This window comes from Capsicum annuum, chromosome 1 (assembly GCF_002878395.1).
Source record: "Capsicum annuum cultivar UCD-10X-F1 chromosome 1, UCD10Xv1.1, whole genome shotgun sequence".
Lineage (NCBI taxonomy): Eukaryota > Viridiplantae > Streptophyta > Magnoliopsida > Solanales > Solanaceae > Capsicum > Capsicum annuum.
In genome coordinates, this window is record NC_061111.1 from 241,518,665 (window position 1) to 241,539,387 (window position 20,723).

At 34.8% G+C, this 20,723-nt stretch overlaps 1 protein-coding gene across 9 annotated transcripts in view; it reads right to left on the reverse strand.

Annotated features, from left to right (window-relative positions):
- Positions 1 to 6,288, reverse strand: part of LOC107849120 (B3 domain-containing protein REM17) — a 30,205-nt gene extending 23,917 nt beyond the window's left edge. For 5 of the 9 annotated variants that reach the window (XM_016693792.2, XM_016693781.2, XM_016693778.2 and 2 more), the window contains exons 1-4: positions 6,098 to 6,287; positions 5,071 to 5,544; positions 4,009 to 4,288; positions 120 to 253 (exon numbers count right to left, since the gene is read on the reverse strand). In XM_016693792.2, the coding sequence (XP_016549278.1) occupies positions 120 to 253; positions 4,009 to 4,288; positions 5,071 to 5,544; positions 6,098 to 6,163 (954 nt within the window). In that variant the 5' untranslated portion in view covers positions 6,164 to 6,287. The other 4 variants (XM_047400800.1, XM_047400802.1, XM_016693785.2 and 1 more) reach the window with 4 other exon arrangements.
- Between the last annotated feature and the right edge of the window lie 14,435 nt (positions 6,289 to 20,723).

Consider the following 20,723-nt stretch of genomic DNA (forward strand, 5'->3'; position numbering starts at 1 on the left):
TAATCATTTATGTAATCTGATTGGGTAAAAAAAATTACAGTATTGGAGTATAGAACTAATTAAACTGTAAGAAACATGGCAAACATGCTTCCTTTAATGCAATGAGTCTCGAGACTTACCAAGGTACCTCTTAAAAAACAATATGGTCTAATAGTGCATTCAAAATGAGATTGAACAAAAGCCTTGTTAGTAGAAGCAGCTTCGGCATGGGAAGAAGTCTTATTTGACAAGTCGATGTTCAGGCTTGGTGTTTCTGTTACATTGTCAAGAAATTTAACACAGTAAGACCACAGTCTTCCTCTATAACAACATTTCACTATAACGACCAAGTTTTCTATGAAACAACTTTTCCTGTTATGTTATATTATATGCTCTATATAACGGCATTTTGCAATAGCAGCTAAAAGATATCCAGACAAACGAGTTTGGTTCAGAGAGAATTGACCATATGACAAATGATACTTAAAATTGAACAGAACTCAAATATCCACCCCCTACCTTTTGGCTAATTCCAGGTCAGATTTTCTTACAAATGAAGCATCATTTGGTTATTGTATTGTTTCTTTTACATGTTGAATAATTAATCAAAAGACTAACAACAACAACATACCCAGTACACTCCCACAAAATGGGGTCTGGGAAGGTAGAGTGTATGCAGTTCATATCACTACCTCAGAGGTGAGGTAGAGAGGATGTTTCCTATACCCCCCGGCTCAAGACCAAATAACATAAGAAAGACATAATATAAGAACAAGAAACAACGGACAGTAACAAAACAAGAGACAGTAGCAGAAACAAGATTATCACCAAATAATACCACCAACAATCTACCCAAAACAACAAACAACACCCAAAAACTCAAAGAACAAGACACTACCCGTGAAATGCTACAACTAGTAGCATGGATAACAAAACAAATGCTCCTATCTGCGGGCCTCCTTTCTACTAACCTTACACCCTAATACGCATCCTCCACACCTTCCTATCTAGGGTCATGTCCTCAATAAGATGTAACTGCTCCATTTCATGTCTAAGCACCTCCCTCCAATATTTATTCAGTCTACCTCTACCTCGCCTGAATCTATCCATAGCCAACCTCGCGCACCTCCACAGTAGGGAATCCGTGCCCTTCCTCATCACATGCTCGAACTATCTCAACCTCGCTTCACGCATCTTATCTTCTACCGAAGTCACTCCCACTTTGTCACAGATAACTTCATTTCTAATCCTATCCCTCCTAGTAAACTCACACATCCATCGCAGCATCCTCATCTCTGCCACTTTCATCTGTTAAATGTGCGAGTTCTTGACTGGCCAACACTTCGCCCCATACAACATCGTTGGTCTAACCTCCATAAATCATATAAAAATAGAAGTAAGACCGAAACTAACCTTCATAGATTTTAATCTTTAAACTTGAATGAATACATACACCAAACTACACTTACATTAGACTTCCAATTAAAGCCAGCTAAGATGAAGTACTCTGGTTTTAACAAGAAGCAGCTAAAAAGTACCTTGTACCTAACATTTCAAAAACACCATCTCTATAGGAAACAACAAACAACAACAACATACCTAGATTAGTTTCAGAATTGGAGTTTAGGAAGAGTAGGATGTACGCATACCTTACCCCTACCTAGGGTAGAGTTTCTCATAGAGCCTCGGCTCAAAAGAGCAGTTTTCGAGACAGAATTGCAAGAATAATATGAAAACAAAATAGCAAGAAACAAAGCAAATGAAGCAATGGGTAGTAATAAGCAATAAAGTATAAGAGACTATGTGATGACTAAATAACTGCCGACATCTCCCGCATAAAGTGAGACAATGCTTAGCTACTTACTAGCCTTCTATCCTAATCCCCAACCTCCAAACCTTCCTATCTATACGAAATACTTATGTCCCTAGTACGAGCTCCGTTAATGATAAATTCGCATCAATTCGTCTGTTACTAAGGAAAATAGGAACGAGCTAAGGGTCGAATACCGGTGCAACCCATCACAATCAGAAAGTGTTCTAATTAACCTACCACTGGTCTAACCGGGTCTTGACTCCATCATACATGTCTATAATCACCCTAATGTAAGCCAAAGGTACACATTTAGACTTCAAATATCTCCAGAAAAACCTTTCTATGGACTTTATCTTAAGTCTTTTCTAGGTTAATGAACACCATGTATAAATCTCTCTTCATGTCCCTATATTGTTCCAATATTCTCCTTACAAGGTGAATGTCTCCTATAGTTGATCGCCCAGCATGAATCTAAATTGGTTCTCAAAAATAGACAGACCCCTCCTCATCCTCATCTCGACCACTCTCTGCCAAACTTCTATAGTACAATTTAGTAGCCTGATACCCCTATAGTTGTTGCAATTTAGAATATCACCCTTGCTATTGTACAACGAAACCATAATATCCCCCTTCATTCTGCTGGTATCTTAAATGTCCAAAATATGACATTAAACAACTCAATCAGCCACACCATACTTCCTACATACCTCCATAAATCCACCGGGATCTCATCTGGCCCGATCACTCTCTCCTTTCTTATCTTACGAATAGCGTTTTAACCTCTATAGCGTCTATGCACCGGTAATACTCAAAATCTCTACAAATATTGAGATGTTCTAACTCCCCTAGAATGATATCCTTATCCCCTCCTGCATTTAAGAGCATATATGTTTGCCATCTCCATCTAATGTGGGCCTCTTCTACCAACAAGTCACCATACGCATCCTTGATGAACTTCAATAGGTCCAGGTCACAGAATATCCGCTCCCTCACCTTGACAAGCCTATACAACTTCATATCCCCGCCTTTGCAGTCAAACTCTCCCTACAAGTACTCAAAAGTTGTTTTAGCCATTGTGATTGCTAGTTTCACTTTTTTCTTCGTTTATATTTCTCTATTTCTCCTCATCTAAGCTTTCCATTAATGTCATACCAGCAACCTTTTTGGCTTTCACTTTTGCCTGGACATCTCCATTCCACTACCAATCCCTTTTATGCCCACCTGAGCTACCGCTCGAGACCTTTAATACCTCTCTAGTTGCTTGTCTGTTGTAGTCAGTTGTCCTAGCCCACATATTACTGTCCCCACTACTCCACCGCCTCAATTCTAAAGGAAACAGAATGTCTAAATTTATTTTCTTTATCAGAGAATGGTCAAAAAACCCCGAAAGTATAACTTTTTGCGAGTTTAAATTTTTAACTATTAGATTTTTGCGTTTCCTTACACTCTTTTTTGTTTAAACTTGGTGCCAAATGGCACTCCATGAGGATAATTAAAAGGAATGAATTGAAAATTTAAAAAAATTAAGAGAATGGTCAAAACACACACCTAAAGCATCGCATTTTTGCATGTTTCTTGCCTAAACTATCATGTGTTTGCATTAAGTTATCATGCACCTTTGGTGATTGTATTAAGACACTTGGCCTAGACAGCATCAAGGTGTGGATTGACAAATAGTTGGTAATAGTTTAGGTAGGAAATGCAAACACTTGAACTAAGGTATGAAACTCGCAAAAAACTGATACGTCATGTGTGTTTTTGACCATTATCTCTCTTTTCATTTGTAACCATGTTTGGAATCTCATGAAGAATGTTTTACGAAGCAATTCATTTAAATAAAAAGTCATTCCTAGAAGAGGCAAATCTAGGCTCATGCAAGGGGGTCTAATAGAAGTCTTTACTGTGAAAATTATATTGTGCAAATAAGATAAAAATGAATGTTTTTTACTATATAACTGGTAAAGTTGTTGTCATATGACCATGAGGTCACGGGTTCAAGCCGTGAAAACAACCCCTTGCAGAAATGTAAGTAGAGGTGGTGTTCAATAGACCATTGTGGTCCGGCCTATCCCGAACCCTGCCCATAGCGGCAGCTTTAATGCACCAGGTTGCATTTTTTTTAATTAAATCTTCTAGATATAAGGAAAGATTCTAATATAGCAACGATAAAAAAGATCATCAACAAAATAAGAGGTTCGATAAGAAGAGAAACTTGCCTTGAAACTTCCTCATTGGTGTTTGATAGTCTGTATCAACTTGAAATTTCCATATTGGTGTCTTTCCATTTGTGACAACCTCAAACTTAATACGATCTCCCTCCTTTATAGAATTCTCAGCGATGAATTTACGCCATCCACTTCCAATATAGGCTCGAGGTCGAGGATTGCTGGAACTGCATATCTTTAATTTCCATGACCTTTGTCTTTCATCTCTTATTATCAATTTGCACTTCTTGTTGGTGAGATCATTCGCAAGTGCAAATTGTTGAGGCAGAAACTGACAAGGTGTACGTATAAGTGTATAACCAATTAACTATTTGCACACATCATTAAATAGTTCATTATATTCTTCAAAATATTCACCGAATATATAACACCAATTAACAAAGAAAATAAAAATTGTACAATGCTTCCTTTAGCCCAGGGGTAGAGACAGGGGCGGAGATGGGATTGCAACTTTATGGATTCTCGATTTTAGAATGACTAATTCAAGTGCTAAAAAGTGAGTTCTACATTTGTACAATAAATTTCTTCACACAAATACTGAAAAACATAGTTTAAGAAAAAAAGATATTGGGGCCTCTAAACCCGTATTAGGGCTTCTACCTCTATCTCTAATTTCCAATCAAATGCACTAAACCCCCGTGGCCTCAACTTAAAACTAATTAACAAGTGTGCAACCCTAATTTTAACAATAATCCAATACTACTTGCACAAAATAATGTGTGGGGAATAACTTTAATCTAAGCAGGCATTTGGTCATAGATTTTCAAATTTTTTATCTGTTTGGCAGTGTAATTTGAAAATCCGATCTTCAAATATTTTCGAGTTCCTAGAAACAAGCTCAAACCAGTGACCAGTTTTGACTTTTTGGGACTTTCATTCACTTAACTTCAATTTTTTCAATTAAAATGCAGATCGAAACACAACTTCAAATTCCAAACTCACAACTTCAAAACCCAAATTTTTCGAGTTTCAAGTTTCAAATTCAAAATCTATGGTCAAATTGTTGCTAAGATTCTTGAAAGAGTTTTGTCTGAAATGAGTTTTGAGACATACCAAGCAAGCTCTGAAGGAAAGGCAATATGGTGTAATAGTGTATTCAAAATAAGATCTTTCACAAGAATTGTCATCTGTAACAACTTCTTCTTCTTCCTCCTCCTCGACCTCATCCTCTTCCTCCTCGTACTCATCCTCCTCCTCCTCTTCCACCACGTACTCATCCTCCTCATCTTCCTCCTCGTCCACCTCCATCACATCCTCGATCACGTCTTCTTGCATATACTCTGCATATTCTCTACTACATTGACTTGAATCAAAAATTGAAACTTCAAATTCCATACTTCCTTCATGACTAAACACCAATATATTTCCCACTTGCAAATCAAACTCCTTTACAAATTTCCCCCAATTACCCTCTTCCAGTTTCCGGCCATTCACCTTAACCCTCCATTTCTTACCATCCCTTTTCAGTACAGCACATTTAACATGTTCCTGTCCCTTCAAATACTTCAAGAAACCTATAGGTATTTTCTGCAGTAAGACAAAAAAATAGGTGGATTTAGGATTATCACTTACAGAATTCAAAATATGAAAAAGTAAAGGCACTAACTAGCTCTGTGTGTGTGTGGTGGTGGGGGGATCAACATGTACAATATAAAAAGTAATTTTAATCATATATAAATAGTGTAATTTCCCAACGATACATAAAGAAGAATTTGTCTTGTCCCCTATAGGCCGTGGCAGAGCTTGGATTACAAGTGGCAGAGTCAGGATTTTCAGTTAGAGGTTCAAAATATGAACTAGCTAGGGTTCAACATGTACTATATATACATATAACATAATTTTAATCATGTATAAATAGTGTAATTTTCAATCAATACATAAAGAAACAGTTAGTGCTATCCTATATAGGCAGTTGCCAAATCAGAATTTTCACTTAGGGATTCAAAATATGAAAAAGTAAACGCACAACCTAACTGAAGGGACTCAACATATATTATGCATACATAAAACATAATTTTAATCACGTACAAATAATACAATTTTCCGTCCATAGATAAAAAGAAGAAGAAGCGTTACTTACAAGACCATTGTTGAAATCTGGCAAAATGGGTTTGAAAAAATGAGGTTTCTTTGGTGGGATTTTCATGTAAAACCAACTAGAATATGTAAATTAGTGTAAGAGGAAAGGTGGTGTTTTTGGTTCTTTTGTAATTCGGGGAAACTATGCAGTTGGAGGGAATTAGTTAGGCATAAACGCATAAACGTAGCCTACTTGTGTATCAGCATGTAATTTAGGCTTCGTAACAATACAGAATATAATGTATTAGTAATACTTGGAAGCATTAGTAATTCTTATATTAATTATGCATATATTATTTCTTATACATTGTTTGGTTTGATGTATAAGAACTAATATAATCTTAAGAAATGTTTGTTTACAAGAATATCCTTAATTGATTTTGTACATTTTTTGCAACAAAGTTCTTTTGTCTTCTCAGACATAATTAGTACTGTTGAACTAGTATATAGAGGTTTTAAGATTAACTGCAAGACCAACGTCTTTGTGTAGAAATGTTACGCCAATAAATTAACATAGTCGAAATAAAAATAAAATATAAGACGTAAAATTAAAAAATAGTCTCAATTTTTTAAATCTTTTTAAAAACCCTCGAAACAAAGCAAAAATATGTTATAGTTATTTAAATCAACTATTCATTGTTGTAAATTAAAAGAAATTGTGAAATATTTTGAAAAGATTCATTATTGCAAATTAAAATGGCGGGAAAAGAAATGGTGAAATATTTTAAGAGGGAAATTGAGGAGTATTGAGGTCATTTAAGAAGTTAATGCATGTGTCTAAAATCTTTGTATTACCAATACATAGAAAATAGAGTGTATTACTAATACACACTTCAATACATAAAAGAGTGCACAATCAATGCTTGCATTAGTTATACATAGGTAAAAAGACGTACCAAATAAGATACTAGTAATACGCATTAATTAATGCATGCATTATATTTTATAATACACTCTACCAAAGGACACCTTAGAGTGTGCAAAGTAAAGTTGAAGTTGTATTTGGCATGAATATAAATTAAAGGTTTTTGAAATTTTTGGAGAGAAATATGAATGAAAAAATGAAAATAAATAAATTTTAAATTTATACAAAGTTAGAATAAGTAGATACACACCAGGAAATTGCATGTCATAGACCTAAATATGGGTGACTTTAGATATTTGACCCCAACAAGAAATGTCTTTAAAAAATAACTTTCCTTAATTTTTTAGTATAATACAAGTATCATTTTACCCCTCTACACTTCAAATATATTTTAAAAACTTTCCATACTTATTTATCTCTCAAATTTTATTTTTTATTATTTTCACTTTTTATTTTTTCCTTTAATTTATTATTCTATTTTTTTATTTCACTTTTTTATTTTTATTTTTTAATTTTATTATTTTTAATTTTTATTTTTTTCTTTAATTTTATTTTCATGTTTTAATTCATTTGTCTCAACCTTTATTTTTTTCTTTTTTCTCGAGCATTATTTATTTCTTTTTTTAATTCGTTTGTCTTGAACCTTTTTTTTTTATCAGTTCTCTTTTTTTTCCCTCATTTTTCACAAACTTTATTTTTATGTTTTTCTCTCATTTTTTATTTTCTCAGTTTTTTTAATTCTTCGCTTTTTTCTTAATCTTTATTTTTTTCTTGCCTTTTTTTCACTCTCTCTTTTTTTTATTTCTCTATTTTGTTTGATCGTTTTTTTCTTTTTTCAATTCTCCTTTTTCCCTCATTTTTTTCAAAGTTTATTTTTACTTTTCCTCTCATTTTTGTTTTTCTTAATTTTTTAAATTCTTCGCTTTTTTCTTGATCTTTATTTTTTTCTTTCCTTTTTTTTCTCAATTTTTTTTATTCTCTATTTTGTTTGATCGTTTTTTTTCTTCTCAACTTCTATTATATTTTGCTAATAAATAAAAAATTAGATAATCCAAAAAGGAATCTTCTTTTTTTGACATCAAAGCAAATTTAAGGGCATGAATTGTTGCTACAAAGTTCTTTGAAAAATCTTGAGATAAGTCATGTCTCTAAGGCGAGAGTTGTAGAATATCTCATAAATAAAGACATAATGTGGTAGTGTCAACTCTTACCCGTGGGGCATAATTTATTATTTGAAAGTCCTTGAGCAAAGTCTTGTCTCTAAGGCAAGAGTTGTAGAACATCCCATAAATGAAGACATAACATGGTAGTGTCAATTCTTGCCTGTGGGACATAATTTGTAGTTTGAAAGTCCTTGAGCTAAGTATTGCCTCTAAGGCAAGAGTTGTAGAACATCCCATAAATGAAGACATAACGTGGTAGTGTCAACTCTTGCCCATGGGGCATAGTTTGTAGTTTGAAAGTCTTTGAGCTAAGTCTTGCCTCTAAGGCAAGAATTGTAGAACATCTCATAAATAAAGATATAACGTGGTAGTATCAACTCTTGCCCGTAGGGCATAATTTGTAGTTTGAAAGTTCTTGAGCTAAATTTTTCCTCTAAGGCAAAAGTTGTAAAACATCTCATAAATAAAAACATAACGTGGTCAACTCTTGACCATGGGGCATAATTAGTAGTTTGAAAGTCCCTGAGCTAATAAGTCTTGCCTCTGAGGCAATAGTTGTAGAACATCTCATAAATGAAAACATAATGTGGTAGAGTCAACTTTTGCCCATGGGGTATAATTTGTAGTTTGAAAGTCTTTGAGCTAAGTCTTGCCTCTAAGATAATAGTTGTAGAACATCTCATAAATGAAAACATAACGTGGTAAAGTTAACTCTTGCCTGTGGGGTATAATTTATTGTTTGAAAGTCTCTCAGCTAAGTCTTGCCTCTAAGGTAAGTTATAAAACATCTCATAAATCAAAATACAATGTGGTAGTGTCAACTTTTGCCCATGAAATATAACTTCTTGTTTGAAAGACATAAGTCTTGCCTCTACAATGTAATAGTGTCAACTCTTGCCCATGAAACATAGCTTACTATTCAAAAGTTGTAAGTCTTGCCTTTATAATGTGATAGTGTCAACTCTTACTCAGGAGATGCAACTTGAATGGAAGAAATCGAAGAAAAGAACAAAAACAATAAAAATTGCGAAAAAAGAAAAAAATAAAGAAAAATATTAAAATAATAAAAATCAAAGAAAATATAGATGGAGAGAGAATAGGAAAAAAATAAAGGTTGATAAAAAAAAGATTAACTAAATATAAAGGTCGAGAAAAATTTTAAAAGAAAAAAGAAAAAAAATCAAAGAAAAAAAAAAGTTTATTTTATAAAAGTAGATGTTGAAAGGTGTAAAGAAAAAAAAGTAAGGGTTGAGAAAAACTAAAAAGAATAAAAAAAAATAATTAAAAATAATATAAAGGAAAAAAGAAAAAAAAAGAAGTTGAGAGGAAAAAAAGGAAAAAAGTAAGGGTTGAGAAAATAAAAATAAAAAGAGAAAAGAAAAAGTAAAAAATAAAAAATAAAAATTAAAGTAAAATTAAAAAGAGAAAAAAATAAAAGTTGAAAGATATAAAGATGGAGTTTTTATCCATTATGAGGATCATTTATGTAATTTACTCTATTGATCAGGGGCAATTTAGTCCAAAAAATATAATTAATAGATAAAAACTATTTTAAGAAAACTTTTTTATTTGGGGCTAAAATTTGAAAGTCACCCTAATTTAGGTCTATTTTTGAGATTCACCCGTTACACACATTCATAGGCCCACACAACTCCAAATTCCAACTTTAATTTTTTTTTTTTAAAAAAAAGAGTGATTATCTTTTTACTTTTATGGCCAAACAAGTAGTTACGTTGCAAAATATAGTATACAATAACATCCGATAACAATATACAAAACTTTCATTTTTTTGAAAAAAAGTATATATATTTGAAAACATAATATACAATATATACGCTCAATATACAATAGCATACCAAATTTTAAGAGTTATTTATACACCCATAATAACATATAATTTTATACACTATTATACATTCTAAAATTTCAAACTTTGTCGGTTGATTTCTCTCAAACGGCAAGCCAGAATCTTATGAAAATTTATGGAGAGGTAGATCTAGTGATGGCCGATCATCTCCAATAGGCGGCTCATTACCATGACAAAAATTGTTGGTAGTTTGCTTTTGAATTTTGTAAGGGGTCGTTTGGTTGGGAAAGAGTTATCTGGGGATAATTAAATTGGGGATTAGTTATCGCGGAATTAATTATCCCACCATGTATAAGGGATAACTTATTCCATTACTATGATATAAATGATGGGATCAATAATTTCAGTACTAACTAATACCTTCAATCAAACATGGGATTAACTAATTCTTCATCTTATTGCGAAATTATTTAGCACTTATACCTCACACCAAACAACTCCTTATAGTAATAAAGACTGCAATTTGTGATTTTTCGAAGTTGTAAATGAAATTTTGAGACGATTCTTACTGCATTGGATCCGTCTCATCAATACCCATCATTTGGCTCTAAGTTTGAATCTTTGTAAGTTGGGAGAGGGTTGTGGCCCATGGCAACCCTCTAGGGTTAAGTTTAGAAATAGCCCTAAAATGTTCTGGTCTTAATATTTAGTCCCCCATAATTTATTTTTTACAAAAATGGCCTTATAAAAGGGTGATCTTAATTTTTTGGCCCTGCTCAATAAGTTTGTCTATGAGGCAGATATCTAACGTTTGCCATAAGGCAGACATTCAGGACATTTCAAGACGACAAACCTACATAATTACCCAGTAGTTCTACCTTATAGCAAAAGTTAGAAATTAAATATGATGTCTATAAGACAAACATTCTAACTTTTGTTCAGAAGGATGATGTTTAGGACATTTTAAAGCAGTGATCTTGCTCAATTGATCAGAAATTATGCTTTGGTTGTTATGTAACAGACGTAAGTTTTAACTTTTGCCCATAAGGCAGACATTCAGAACATTTTAATATAATGAACTTATTCGGTTGACCACAAGTTCTGTATTACAGGTAAATGTTAGAACTTATTCAACGGCAAAAATTCAAAACACACTCTTTGGGGAACAACGAAATTCAAGATTAAATATTTGGGGAATAAAAGTCAAGACCGGATACTTAGAGGTATAGTAGGTGTAATTTTCCGACCTTCTAGGTCCCTTAAGCTCCTCTCTTGACCCAATTTAGATAAACATTGAAAACCTTAATTAAATTATGTAAAATAATTTTCTGGATTGCAGTAGAATGTAATTGGCAGACCTTCACATATAGATAATTTAGACCCTTTCTAACTAACTTTATGGCCTAAGTTTTACTAATTACATTATATAGACATCAGTTGATCAAATGTATTTAGGGTGTATTTATACAAATATAGTTAATATTTATTTTAAAAGAAAGAGAGTAATTAATGATCATTATTATCTCCAACTCCCTTCAATATTCTTCTTTTATAATTGTTCATTTAAGCTCATATATACACGAAAACGTTGTCTCTTTCAATACTTGATCTTTTATTCTTCTTCCATACTTGATCATTTATTCTCCTATTATAATTGATCATTTTAGTAAAAATGTATACAAATCAATTATACTTTATACAACTGTGTTTTAACTAAATGCATATATAAAATTATATATACAAACACATTAAAATTTTATAACTTTAATATATATATATATATATATATATATATATATATTTCTACATATATACACTGATTTTTATATATGGTGTATTACAAATTAGAATGAATATTAAAACATTAGGATCTTAATATACAAATGTTCAATCATTTAATTGTATATGTATAATATTATACGGTTATACAATGTAGTGTTGATATGCATATGTATATGTTTATTCAATACATAATATGTAGATGTTATACAAATCATTTATTCTCCTATTATAATTGCTCATTTTAGTACAAATGTAAACAAATCAATATACTTTATACAACTGTGTTTTAGCTAAATGTACATGTAAAAATTATATATACAAACACATTAGAATTTTATAACTGTAATTTATAATATATACATATGTATATCAATGATATATTGTATAAATGTATAATATTATTCATATCCAATTAAACGAATAAGCATATACATATGAGACAAACACATTTGTTTAACATATGATATATTGTATAAACAAATCCAAGTGTATCTGTTGTAGTCATCTACAGGGGAAAGAAAGTACCTTTTGTGATTATAAGTTGGGACCTTGAAGGCCCCCAAATATCACAGTGCACAGGATCTACAAAATGAATATTTTTATTGATGTTATTAGGAAAGGCAACCTTGTGTCTTTTGCCATTGGGAAGACAGTATAGTGTTTATGACAATTAACTAACTTCATATTTGAAAATACAGAAATTTTCATCATAGTGTCTAAGGGCACATTCCCTAATCTCTTATGCCAGAACTGGCCATTCATGCTATTCAAAACTACAATAGAGTTCCCATATGCAGTATTATGTACCATCTTTTCAGGGAAACTTTTGTAGTCTATTAGATCCATCACATAAAGTCCATGTTCCACTTTACTAATCCCTTTTACTTTGCCAGTTGAGATGTCCTGAAATACAAAACAATTAGGGAAGAAAGAAAGAAACAAACCAACATTCTTGTAAGTTTAGATACCGAGAAAGTTATATCTAAACTGAGGGACAAATAAGACATTCTTGAGTGGTTGACCTCCTAAGATGTGAGATGGACCTATATGAGTGATTCAACTAGATTTTTCAATAGGTAATTGTACCTTTCTTAAGATATCAACAGGCAATTCCATAAAAGTAGTGAAAGAATCTAAATGAGGCACCATATGATTGGTGAATCTTGAGTAAACCGTCCATCTATCCTTCTCCATTCAACTTAAAAGAGATAGAGGTATACTTGTTACTTTGGCATGATCAGCCACATCATGAGAAACATGATATTTGGACAACATCTATAAAATCTGTTGGTATTGTTCATCAGTGAAGTTGTTACCCTCTATGTTCGGTGCCTTGAGCTCTTGCTGGTTTTCTGAAGCTTTAGTGGAAACATCCAACTAAACATTGTTAAAAGTTGCAGTATGAGTCCCAAAATATCTTTTCTTCTTAAAATCATCTGGGTATCCCATCAGTTTCCAATAAGTATCCCTAGTGTGCCCTTTCTTTTTGCAAAAGTCACACCTACCATTTTTTTTTGTTGCCTTCTAAAATGTCCTCCTAATCCTTAAGGATATCATCCACCTAGGTTGTGACCACTTCCTTACCCCTGAGAATAGTTGTTTTCATTACTCTCTCCATTGTGATAAGTCATTGCATGAGCACTAATCTTTAGAGGTTATACTATAATTGCTTTGGCTCGTTGAGCTTTTTTATGTATCACTACTCCATAAGCTTTATTAATGATAGGAGTAGGGATCATTAACATGATTTGACCCTTAGCCTACACAAATGACTCATTGAGACCACGTACACTTACTAATCCAAGTGTGAAATACATGACTTTAAGAGTTCTTTAGAGAGAGGAAGAGGTACATGCCTTAAATAAGATAAATCATCAAGAATATTGACTCTCCTTTGCCTCTTGAAGATCACTCTTGAAACCCTAGCCTCCAATCCTTCAAAGATGAGCTTGAGAGTGTATTTAGGGTGTTTGATCCATAAAAATGAATGTTTAGGAGGCTACACACACTTATATAGTGAGAGGCTTAGGGTTTTAGACATGGAAAATGACCACAAGGCCCTTAGTTAAAAGCTGGGAATTGACCCCGTCCAGGAGTACAACTCACCATACGACTCACTTAAGTAGTCGTACCCTAGGGTACTAGTGGTACCCTAACTCATACCCTAGGCTTATCCTAGGTCACACACACTATTAAGGGTACAATCATGCACCTTTGAGTCGTATCTAAAGGGTGTGACTCACCCCTAACTCGTACACAACAACCGTACCCACAAAAGTCCACTTCCAAACTCATAACTCCCCTATACGACTCACCTAGGTATGACTCATACCCTTAGGTACGGTTGAGGGGAGGGTCACTTATACCTAAGACAGTGAGTGAGCCTCACCACACTACCTAGGATACGGGGGGGGGGGGGGGGGGACAAGGAAACAACTCGTACCCAAGGGGTACGACTCAAGCCCCTAGTCATACCCACCCCAGTGACACCAAAAGATGAAGTTTTTTTCAATAGTTCTAAGTTTAGGTGTTTCAATTCTCCCCACTTGGACCATTCATCCTCGAATGAGGGGTAAGGTAAGCAATAAACACAAGCCAACATATTATCATACATTAAAATGATCTTCAAACAAGTTAGAACAAGCATACAACAAGGATATAACACACATCATGATCATTATCAATCGATCATTCACGTCATCGTCTTTGGGTCTCAAACCCATTATTTATCAAGACACCCTTTCATTTCAAAACTTATAAACTTAAACCCTTGCATATCAATACTTACTCATTTCACAACTTAGGGACATCAACCCATCAACTTATCAAGGATATTTACTCAATTCAAGAATTAGGGACTCGAACTCATCATTTACCAAAGACATGAATCAACTCAAGATACTAGGGACTTGAACCCATGGTCTAATAAGACACAAATAAAGTCAACATATTGGGGACTTTAACCCATTGTCTATCAAAGACCAAAATTCAAAGCAAGGAGATCAACACATACCTCCATCCCAATTTTCGGGAATAGAAAATAAATGTGTATACTTGGACTTCATGTCATCTAGTGCTTCCCACATAGCTTCCTCAGACTTTTGGTTCCTACATAGAACCTTCACCGAAGCCACTTCTTTCATTCGCAATCGACGAACTTGCCGATCTAAGATCCTCACTGGGATCTCCTCATAGGACAAGGAGTCTGAAATATCAACATCCCTCAAGGGAACAACCAACGAAGGATCACCCGCACATTTCTGCAACATAGAGACATGGAAAACCGGGTGAATGGAGTTCATAATAGAAGAAAACTCCAACTCATAGGCAACGTTGCCAACCCTCTTCATAATCAAGTAGGGACCAATGTATCAGGGACTAAGCTTCGCCTTTTTACCAAACCACATCACTCTCTTCATGAGAGACACTTTCAAGCATACCCAATCGCCAATACTAAACTCTAAGTCCCTACGCCACACATCTATATGGGACTTTTGGTAACTTTGAGCGGTTTTCAATCTATCACGAATAACCTTCACCTTCTATAAGGTTTGGTGAACTAAATCGGGGCCAAACAACTTCCCTCGCCAACCTCATACCACCCTATAAGATATCGACATCTTCTACCATACAATACCTCAAAAGGTACCATGCCAATACTAGAGTGGTAACTATTATTATAGGCAAACTCAATTAAAGGCAAGTGGTCATGCCAATTACCACCATAATCAATCATACAAGCCCACAACATGTCGTCTAATATTTGGCCGGTCTTTTTCACTTGCCCATCCATTTGCGGGTGAAAAGCAGTACTAAGACATATTCTAGTACCCAAACCCCTTTGGAACGACTTCCAAGAGTGGGATGAAAATGGAGGGCCATAATTTGAAATAATAGAGACTATAGAATCGTGCAACTTCATGATCTCCGCAAGATACAACATAGCATACTCTTCCACTGAGAAATTAGTCCTCACGGGTAAGAAGTGAGCAAACTTAGTTATTATATAAAAAATGACCCAAATGGAATCACATTAATTTTGGGATCTGGGAAGATCGATAACAAAATCCATATTAATGTTTCCCACTTCTATTCGAGTAATGAGATCTCTTGATACAATCCCCCAAGACTCATATTCGCAATTTTTACTTGTTGACCCACCATACACTTAGCCACATAACTAGCCACATCACGCTTTCAAATACCCCACCAACAGAACTCTCTAAGATCATGATACATTTTGGTGGAACCAAGATGTATAGCATACCGAGATTTATGAGACTCGGTCATGACCCTTTTCCTCAATCCATCGGCATTGGGAACATATAGCCTACCTTAGTATCTCAAGATACCATCACCACCATTTACAAAGTTCACAACTTTGTGTTGGCCCACATTACTATTGATCTTCATCAAGTCGGGGTCCAATGCTTGCTTCTCATTTATCTCAACAATAAAAGACAACTGAGATACCTGAAGCATAAATACACAGCCATCCTCGAAGTCCGTAAGTTGAACTCCAAAATTAGCCAACGGTGAATGTCTTTCACTAATTCCCGCTTAACCTCACCTACATGGGCCAAACTTCCCATGGACAATCTACTAAGAGCATCGACGATCGCATTTGTGTTACCTGGGTGGTAATAAAAACTCATATCATAGTCTTTCAACAGCTCAAGCCACATTCTTTGCCGGAGATTTAACTCTTTTTGGATAAATACATATTGGAGACTCTTATGATCGGAAAAGATATCAACATGAACCCCATATAGATAATGTGTCCAAATCTTTAACGCAAAGACCGCGGCTAACAATTCTAAGTCAAGAGTAGGGTAGTTCATCTCTTGAACTTTCAATTGTCTAGAAGCATAGGCCACCATCCTACCATGTTGCATTAACACACAACCAAGACCGACACGAGAAACATCAATAAACCATAAAACCATTACTACCCTCGGGAAAGGTTAAAACTAGAGCTAAAGTTAATTTATCTTTAAACTTCTCAAAACTACCCTCACACGCATCGGACTATAAGAACTTGACCTTCTTTTGGGTTAATATGGTTAACGGGGCAGCTATAGTCGAGAAACTCTCTACAAATCTTTAATAGTAACTGGCTAGACCTAAGAAACTTCGAATATCGGTTGGTGTCGTAGGTCTAGGACACGTCTTAACCTTTATAATATTTTGAGGATCTATTATGATCCCTTCACTAGAGATGACATGACTAAGAAAAGCTACGACTTTCAACCAAAACTCACACTTGAAGAACTTGGCATACAAACAATGATTCTTTAAAGTTTGCAACACGGCACGGAGGTGATCTACATAATTCACCTCACTCTTAGAATAGACTAAGATATCATCAATGAAGACAATGACAAACATGTCCAAAAATGAACGGAAGATTCTATTTATCAAATCCATAAATGTCGCTGAGGCATTGGTCATCCCAAAAGACATGACAAGAAACTCATAGTGACTATATCGGGTTTTAAAGGCAATCTTAGGGATATCTGTATCCCTAATCTTAAGCTGATGATAACCCGATCTAAGATTAATCTTAGAGAAACACTTCGCACCCTGAAGTTGACCAAGCAAATCATTAATCCTAGGAATAGGATATTTATTCCTTATGTCACTTTATTCAACAAATGATAATCAATGCATATACGAAGGGAACCATCCTTCTTGCGCACGAACAACATGGGAGATCCCTAAGGAGACACACTAGGAAGGATAAAATCTTTATCTAAGAGGTCTTTTAATTTCTCTTTAAACTCTTTTAGCTCCACCAGAGCCATTCTATAAGGAGGGATAGAAATCATACAAGTGTTCGGAACAAGATTAATCCCAAAATTAATTTCCCTATCGGGAGACTAAGGCAAAAGAGTTTGTGAACTTGAAGCAAGGAAGGATGTCGATCCAAGAATATACCCAAGTCCACAGCTATCCACAATACCTCTATACAAACCAAAGTTTAAAAATGTATATATCGAGACAAGCCCCCGGTAAGAGCCAAACCAGTCGAAATAAGAATAAGTCTAAAGATAGGGGACCAAGAATGAATGTCTTCCAAAATAAAGAAGCTCACCACTGCGTAGTCAATGCAAGAACGACTTCGATCACTTGATCACTATGTAGGAAGAGAAGAAGATGTTCCGGCCCCTATGTCGTGTGGGGACATAGCGTCCAGAGATGGTTAGCGGTTAGAACGCTAGCATATAACTCAAGTATAAAGATAAAATAACATCATCGTTCAACAACAAGTCAATATATATCATATTTACTCATATTCATAACCTTATCTATACATATAGACATATCACATGCTAACTAAGGGGACAAGTCTCATCAACACTTAGGAAGCATTCATTCAGCATGCATGCAATGAAGGACTCCAACCTTCCACACTTATAGATTCAATCATTTCTTATTAGGCATAGGACTTTAACCATAATCACATATCATCAAATAAGGGATTCTAAACACATACACATCTATTTAAGTGAGGGACTCTAACCATTCACACGCATTCATTCAAGCAGGGGACTCTAACCACATGCCCACACAATAGGCAAGGGACACTAACCTCATGCCATATTAGATAGGGGACCCTAACCCCAAGCCGATTCATTTGGCGAGGCACTTCGACCTCATGAGATCTCATTATTCAAGGGACTTTAACCACAAATGATTTCATTAGGCAAGGGACTTTAGGCTCAAGCCATCACGACTCTTATTACTTGATATTGGGACTCTAACCTTTTGTCCATGCATCCACACTTATTCACTTCTACACATAAGGACTTTAACCCATTTAGCCAATTCAACACTATACATGACCACATGGTCTTCATGGAAGCCTCCATTGCTCAACCATTTTAATAGTTCAATACCTTAGTTTAACTTATCATACAATTCAAACTATGGTCCCCAAGACCCTTACAAGTTTTTCACACTTCATTAGCCATTCTATACCACAATTTAGTTCAACACATAATTCAAGTTGATTTTCATGTTAAGGACCTTAACCCCTTTCTTATTCATCAAACCATCAAGGTCATCAATTACAAAATACATAGCTCATTTTACCTTCACAATATCATTTATCAAGAATTCATACATATTGGGCCATTGCTCTAGTTCAAAGCATCATCATCGTGTAACTAGACATCTCTCTTAGATATTTTCACAAACACCTTGTGTACAAGCCTTTACCAAGGTTAATTTCAAGGTGGAAACCATCAAGGCTAGGGTTACTCTGGACCCACATATTAGACCACATATAACAAGCATTCACATGTACAATCTACTATCAATAATGTGTGTAAACATAAGTCTAATCAAGAATCATCATTATTCATCATTAGGCAACAAAACCATATTCATTTGATTTCAAAACCACCATGTACACTTACTACTACAAGTGTGAAATACATGGGTTCAGAGTTATTTAGAAAGGGGAAGAGGTACATGCCTTAAACAAGATGAATCCTTCAAAGATGAGCTTGAGAGTGTATTTAGGGTGTTTGATCCATCAAAATGGATGTTTAGGAGGCTACAAACAATTATATAGTGAAAGGGCTTAGAGTTTTAGACATAGGAAATAACCATAAGGCCCTTAGTTAAAAGCTGAGAATTGACCTCATCCAGGGGTACAACTCACCGTACGACTTACTTAAGTAGTCGTACCCTAGGGTAAAAGTGGTACCCTGACTCGTATCCTAGGCTTTTCTTAGGTCACACACGATGTTAAGATTACGAACATGCACCTTTGAGTCATATCCAAAGGGTACGACTCACCCCTAACTCACACACAACAATTGTACCCACAACAGTCTACTTTCAAACTCATGACTCTCCTATATGACTTACCTAGGTATGAATCATACCCTTAGGTACGATTGAGGGGAGGGTCACTCGTACCTAGGACAGTGAGTAACCCTCACCACACTGCCTGGGATATGAGAGGGGAGGAGGAGAAGGATACGACTCGTATCCAAGGGGTACAACTCAAGCCCCTAGTCATACCCACCCCAGTGACACCAAAAAATAAAGTTTTTTTTTCAATGGTTCTTAGTATAAGTGTTTCACTTGCCTTAGAAGCATGACTTATTCCAAGGATTTTCAAATAACAAATTATACACATTGGGCAAAAGTCAGCACAAGCACATTGTGTTTTTTACTTATAAAATGCTCTATAACTCCTGACTTAGAGGCAAGACTTAGCCCAAGGACCATCAAACAACAAGTTATGTTCTATGGGCAAGAGTTAACGCTACCACATTGTGTATTGATTTACGAGATGCTCTATAACTCTTCAATTAGAGGTAAGACTTAGACCAATGGCTGATGACACTATCACATTGTGTTTTGATTTTTGAGATGTTCTATAACTCTTGTCTTAGAGGCAAAGCTTAACCCAAGGACTTTTAAACAAAAAGTTATGCCCAGTTTGACACTAGCACCTTATGTTTTAATTTATTAGATGCTCTATAACTCTTGCCTTTGAGGTAAGACTTAGCCCAAAGACTTTTAAACAATAAGTTACACCTTATGGGAAAAAGTTGACACTACTACATTGTGTCTTAATTTATGAGAGATTTTATACATCAAGAACTTTCACAAAATAAGTTATGGCCCATGGGTAAGAGTTGACACTATCCCATTATCTCTTGATTTATCAGTTGTTCTATAACTCTTGCCTTAGAGACACGACCTAGTCCAAGGAATTTCAAACAACAAGTTATGCCCCATGGGTAGGAGTTGACACTCCCACATCATGTCTTGATTTATGAGATGTTCTATAACTTTTTCCTTAAAGGCAAGACTTAGCCTACAAGTGATGCCCATAGACAAGAGTTGACACTATCAGATTGTGTTTTGATTTATGAAATATTTTGTTAGTCTTACCTCTTAGACATAACTTGGCCCAAGAACCTCCCCAAAAAGTAAAGTTACGTCCAATGGGGCAAGTTCTAACATTACCACATTGTGTCTTGATTTA